This window comes from Canis aureus, chromosome 16 (assembly GCF_053574225.1).
Source record: "Canis aureus isolate CA01 chromosome 16, VMU_Caureus_v.1.0, whole genome shotgun sequence".
In the NCBI taxonomy this organism is placed as follows: domain Eukaryota; kingdom Metazoa; phylum Chordata; class Mammalia; order Carnivora; family Canidae; genus Canis; species Canis aureus.
This window is the reverse complement of record NC_135626.1, coordinates 7135287-7141286: the sequence shown is the minus strand read 5'-3', so window position 1 is coordinate 7141286 and position 6000 is coordinate 7135287. Positions and strand designations below refer to the sequence as shown.

Sequence of the window (6000 nt, the reverse complement as noted above, 5' to 3'; positions counted from 1 at the left end):
TGTTGTCATGGGACTTTGTCACGCGGAGAGGTGACCCGGGTCCCGGAAGCAGGCAGGGCCCCTGAGCTGGGGGCTTGGGCCCATGTGCACCTCACTGATGTACTGTGTGAACCCAAGACAAGTCCCGTTGCCATCCCCTCGGGCCGGCTTGCAACCTAGCTCGCTCTAACCACCACCCCTGCCTGCCGGGGCCACTGTGATGTGGGATTCAGGGTGATTCAGGACGGATTGGGGGAGGCTCCTTAGGAGCAGGAAATGTTTTTTCCACGTGCATTCAGCCGGCAGCTACTCTGGGTCTTCAGGGACCCTGATGTGTGGGGTGGGGGTGCAGGGACCACAGGGCACGCTTGCATCCCGTGGCCAGTCTGCCGGCATCTGGCATCTCGGTGGCTCGGCAGTACCCGCAGGCTCCAGCGCGGGGGTGGGACACCGGAGGGTGGGGGCCCACAGGATGTGCGCCGCGGGAGGCTCCGTTTCCCGCCAGCTCGGGGAATCCCACCCCAGGCTTCGGGGGATGGTACGCGGTCTGTGTGCAGCCTCTGCAGGACCTCGGGCCGCTGAGAACAGTCGGGAGAGAGTGAAGCGGCCGCAGAGCTGCCGAGAGCTGGGAGGGGAGGCCACCAAGAAGAGGCCAGGCCTCCCCTCGGCCCTAGCCTCTTCCCACAATCCGATGTGAGTGGCCTTTAAAAAAGCTAGAGCTCCTGACTCAGGAGGCAGCCGACCGGTGGGTCGGGCTCCCCCCGCGGGTCTGGGCGTCTCAGCAGCCTTGGGGGGGGGGGGGCACCCCCACCCCCGCAGGGCCTGGCCCGTTCTCCTGGCCACACCCAGCGCGCACCCAGCCCAACCACACGGCCGCTCGCCGCTCGGGCAGTGGCAACCCCTAGCAGGAGAGGGGCCAGTGAACCAGGCAAGACGCCACGCGGGGGTACTGGGTGGAAGTAGGCTGGGGGGGAGGGGTGTCGAGTGTCCCTTTTTTTTTTTTTTTTTAGTTAAAGCAAAAGAAGTTTCCGGAGTTGTAGGCCCCCAAGGTGGAGGGGCCCCCTGGAACAGAAACGAAGCAGGCCTAGCTCAGTGGGGCCAAGGTCCCCCTGTCCTGGCTACAGGAGGCCATCCCTTCCTCCCTGGCCCCTGCTGTTCTAAGAAGGGGAAGCAGTAAGCCTGTGGCAAGCACCCTCTTGGACCCGGGATTAAAGTGCAAAATCTGGGGGTGCCTGGTGGCTCATCTGTTTGAGTGTCTGCGTTGGGCTCAGGTCATGATCCCGGGGGTCCAGGGAGCCTGCTTCTCTCCCTCTGCCTGTGTCTGCCCCTGCTGTGCTCTCTAATGAATAAATGAAATCTTAAATAAAGCGCAGTTTGTGAACCGGCACTCAGCAGCCACCCTGTGTACATCAGGAGCTACATTCCCAGAGGTGTGTCCATTAGGGCCTGGTTTCAACCTTACCTGTCCAGGGTGAGTGACCTTTACTTATAAATGACTTCCCACCAGCTGGGGGCATTGCTGTGCCACAAAAGGTGGAGCAGAATCTGAGAGCCCCCTCCCCCCACACTGGAGGGAAGGAGGGGGTGCAGGAGAGGGTAGAGTGTGGGAGGGGCTGGGAGGATCCTGGGCAGCATCTGCCCCTCGGTGTGCACACCTTCCCACTGTACCAGGCGGAGCCCTGTCCCCACTTCCGTCACCCCAGGCACCCCAGACACTGCCCAGGCCAGTTTTCAGAAACACACACTGTCTGCAACGTGGACTGCCCTTTCCATAGCTTCTCCTAAGGGCGGTCCTCTTTTCTGCACCCTGCTCCTCCACAGCAACCAATGCCCCTCTCTGCAGCAGGGAAAAGAGCTGGGGTGATTCCAAACCACCACTTGCTTCCCCAAGGCTCTGTGGGGCTCAAAATGAGGTGGGGTGAGACCTGCAGGGTCATTTATGTTTGCACTGAATTCTAGCTAGAACGAAAGGTAGGAAGCTACACTTTTTGGGTGGCTTGTACCTTGCAAATGCATTTTCTGACGCAGGTTTGTGGGCAGAAGTGGGCAGACAGAAAGGCCTGCGCACTCTGCAGCAGCTGGGCCTCATGCTCCCCTGCCCGCCCAGTGAGGGCTCTGGCTCCTCTCAAAGATGCTGCTGGACCAGCCTAAGGGGAGGGGGGGGTACATGTGGAAGAAAGACCAGAGGGGGCCCCCCTGCTGCCCAGTTTCCTGACCCCACTAGGTCTGTGAGGTGAACACCTGAGGCTTCCTGCTTTGTCTCCAGAATCCAGCATCAAAGTTTGGCAGAACCACTTAAAAGCCCGGTGTGTCAACGGAAAATATAAAGGAGGATTTTAAGGTCAAGTGGTACCTCCCTGTCTCCCGCACCTTCCTATAGTTCAGATACCGTGTGTCTCCAAACCTCCAAAATCACTCAATCCTCCAGACAGAACTTTTTTTTTTCCCTCTGATAAGAATTTATTTTTAATTTATTTTTTATTGGTGTTCAATTTACCAACATACAGAATAACCCCCAGTGCCCGTCACTCATTCACTCCCACCCCCCGCCCTCCTCCCCTTCTACCACCCTCAGTTCGTTTCCCAGAGTTAGCAGTCTTTACGTTCCAGACAGAACTTCTTCATTCCCATCTTCCACGGTAAACAAGAAAGGCTAATCCCAAAATCTGTACCGTGGAATTCCACGTATATGACATTCAAAAGTGAGCAAAGTTGAAAACAGTGCTTAGATTCAGATACACATGGACGTGGGAAAGTTATAAAGAAAAGTGGGGGATGAGGGACAGGCCAGGAGCTAACCCTGCGGGTGGAGGGGGTAGCTGTGCTCAGGAGGGACCCACGGGGGCTCGTGGGGACCGGTGATGGGTCTGCACACTCACATCTGATGGGATTTCCCAAGTATATGTGTGTTTCCAGAAGTACATAAAAATCTCCAATTCTTCTCTCCCCACCAAACCCCAAGAAGTGTAAAGAAAACCCAACCAAAGCCACAGGGAAAATAAAACACTAGTATCATTAAACATCAGGGAGCTCCCGGCACAGGACCCCGGCAACTGCGATGCTGTGATCGGAGGCACCAATGTCCGCCGTCAGCCAGGGGGAGGGTGCTCCCAGCTTGCAGGGTATACCCCGAGTGGCCGGGGCACGGTGCGGTGCCAATCGGGGATAGGCCCTGGGGTGTGCTGCCCTACCCCCACCCCACATCTGGCCTCACTTCTCTGGGGTTGGGCCCGGTTCCAGGAGAGGAAGGCCTGTGTTCGTGGCCCCTCTTCCTCGCCCACTCCTGCAGGATCCAGGGGCTGCCTGGTTTCCAAGCCCCGCCGAGCCCACGCCCGCGAGCCCACGCCCGCATGCCGTGGTCTGGAAGGCTGGTCACCCGGTGCGGCCCCCACCCCCACCCCATGCAGACCCCCCCTCCTCCCTCCAATAACAAAGCGAGCGTGGCACACAGACGACAGTGTGGGCCGAGGGGAACGCACAAGTCTTTATTAGGACAGTCTGACCATGGACAGGCCTCGCAGACATCGGCGAGTTTGCAACCTGGCGCGGAACCTCTGTCACCAGCGGGGGGCGACCTGCAGCCGGCAGCCGGCTGCAGCAGGAACTTTCAATAGACTGTAGCAAATGTCAAGGGATTTCCAGGGCGCTTGTTCTTGGACCACATGCTACCTTGGGGGGAGCGGGGAAGGAACCGGATAAGCTGCAGGGCGCTGCCAGGATCCCGGCCCCATCTGCTTCTAGAGCCTGAAGGCCACGGGGTGCGGGGACCTGGCTCCCATGCACTCTGGGCCTGACCAGGTGGGCAGCTCGCCCCAGTGGCTTCGTCCAGGGGCTTGGGGGCCACCGGAGACAAGACCCGGCCCCCTGTGCTCACCCCAGCGCAGCCTCACTGAGCATCCAGGGTGGGCTTCTGCAGCAGAGCCGCACCTCCCCAGGCTCCCCAGGACAGTGCGGGGAGAAAGGGGGAGTCCCCACCCTGGAAGCTGCATTCACAGCAAAGGACAGTGAAGCGGGGTATGCTTCTGTCCCATTGTCTGGTTCCCTGGTGGGGGCAGCACGGGCAGCCGGGGACACCGGGACCAGCTGCCTCCAGAAACCACCTCTACCGACAGACCCAGGCCCTCACCCTGGGTCCCCATCACAAATGAGCCCCGAGTTGTCAGTCTGAGGTGAAACGCCGAGAGCAGCCCAGGGTTCCGGAGCCTTCCTGTGATCCCCAGGATGGGGCCGAAGCGGGGGCTGGGGAGGAGTCGGCTCCAGCACTCCTGCACCCCAGCTCCCAGCATCTCCTGGAGCCCCTCCCGCCCTTTCATTTCTAGGCCACAGCCCCTGACTTGCAGCTCCAGGGACCAAAGCTGGGCCCCGATGACAGTAACAAGTGGACACAAAGGCCCCAGTTAAGGACCCAGGCAGTTAAGGAGCCCTGGTCGTGTGAAGAGCCTGAAGTAGATGTTTCCTGGTTGTGACATTATTCACTGGAACCCAAACAACTTTTCTGCCTCTTTACACATCTGGGTTTCCAAAGCGGCTGCCTCTCTTCCAGGCACAGATACACCCTCCACAGGGATGGGGGCAGAGGCAGGGGCCTGTGGGGACACCTGGGTCACTCAGCCCGGCGGGGCCCACAGGAGTGTTTTTCCAAACAGCCTCACAGAAGGTGTGTTGAGGGATGCGTTCTTCCAACGCACAGGGGCAGGAGAGGGTCTCTGCAAAGGGAAGGGACTTACAGACTGGCACCAAGTCACACGGCCCGGGTCTCGGCTTCAATTTTCTGCTCCCCGTGTAAGCTCTCTGGGTCCTGGAGCTGGGCCACACTCTGTCGGATGGCGACCTCCGGGCCACCACCATACAGGTTGTTCAGGTAGACCCAGGTCTCCTCTGAAATCTGCCCGTAGTCGGCTCCTGCGGGGCCCAAGAGGCCACCTGGTTGAGGCTGGGCCTGTGCTAACCTGCAGGCCCCCCTCAGTGAAGTCAGGGTCCCTGGCAGTGGGGGGGCTCCTGGAGGTCCAGGCCCCAAAAGGGAGGGATGGCAACCTTGCACCTCCCCGCACAGCTGTTAAATAGCACTCTCAGGATGCTCCAGTGGGACATCCATCCTCTGAGGACCCGGGAAGGCACATCTCTGGCTGCTGCCGTTTCTGGGGTGTGGGGTTCACGCAAAGGACAGGCAGAGGCCGGCACAGGGCATGGGTATGAGCAGCGGGGTCCCTGGGCCTGTGACTGGTGGCCTGGAAGGACCGTGGGGAGCCTGGTGGGCCTGGGAGGTCAGGGCTGGCGCCGGCGAGACTCACCCTGCTTCAGCTGGATGTGGCCACTTCCTTTGACCTGAGCGATCCTGCTGTTGTCAATGGGCCCCGGGGGCTCTGGAACAGACGTGGCTCAGGCTTAGTGCCTCTGGGCCTCTGCAGCAGCGGGAAGAGACTCCAGCCCCCCACCACGGCCCTCTACCTCTCCACAGGTAAGAGACAGCCTCAAGGTGGGACCCCTACACTGTGACCCTGGAGGGGCTGTCCGGGGCCCAAGGGGTCTGTGTAACGTCCTTACAGGGACAGGAGCTTGGGCACCAGAGGCTCATCCACAGAAGTTGAAGAGCCAGAAGGGACTCGGAGTATCCCTGGAGCCTGCAGAGGGGATTTCTGGGACATGTGCACTAGTTTCAGACCCCTCATGCTGATGGCAGTGGCCACTCGCTGAGCACCCTTCTCCAGACCTCATGTCATCCTCGACATCACATGACTCGAGAGCTGTTTCCAGAGGCAGGGGACAGGACTGCCCAGGGAAAAGCTGGCAGGAGGCCATGCCAGGGCCCGAGGGCAAGGCTGCGACACCACAGCCAGGCGTGACCGCCTCCACATACACTAGGGAGCCCTCGGGCACCCCTGTATGGGGCTGGATGGCAGCGAGGCCCCTCTCCTTGCCCTGAGGCCAGGCTAGGACTTAGGCCCTGAAGGGCAAATGTCCCCTGCAGAGCCTGCTGGCCCTGCCGACCCTGCATGTGGGGCTTGGGGGTGGTGAGGCAGC

At 60.4% G+C, this 6000-nt stretch overlaps 1 protein-coding gene across 6 annotated transcripts in view; it reads right to left on the bottom strand.

The window, feature by feature from the left end:
* Positions 1-3443: 3443 nt before the first annotated feature.
* The window catches only part of USP20 (ubiquitin specific peptidase 20), a 43702-nt gene continuing 41145 nt past the window's right edge, over positions 3444-6000 (bottom strand). For 5 of the 6 annotated variants that reach the window (XM_077851019.1, XM_077851021.1, XM_077851023.1 and 2 more), the window contains 3 exons: positions 5271-5342; positions 4707-4881; positions 3444-3648 (listed from right to left, as the gene is read on the bottom strand). In XM_077851019.1, the coding sequence (XP_077707145.1) occupies positions 4721-4881; positions 5271-5342 (233 nt within the window). In that variant the 3' untranslated portion in view covers positions 3444-3648; positions 4707-4720. The remainder of the gene's footprint in view (positions 3649-4706; positions 4882-5270; positions 5343-6000) is intronic. The other variant, XM_077851025.1, reaches the window with a different exon arrangement.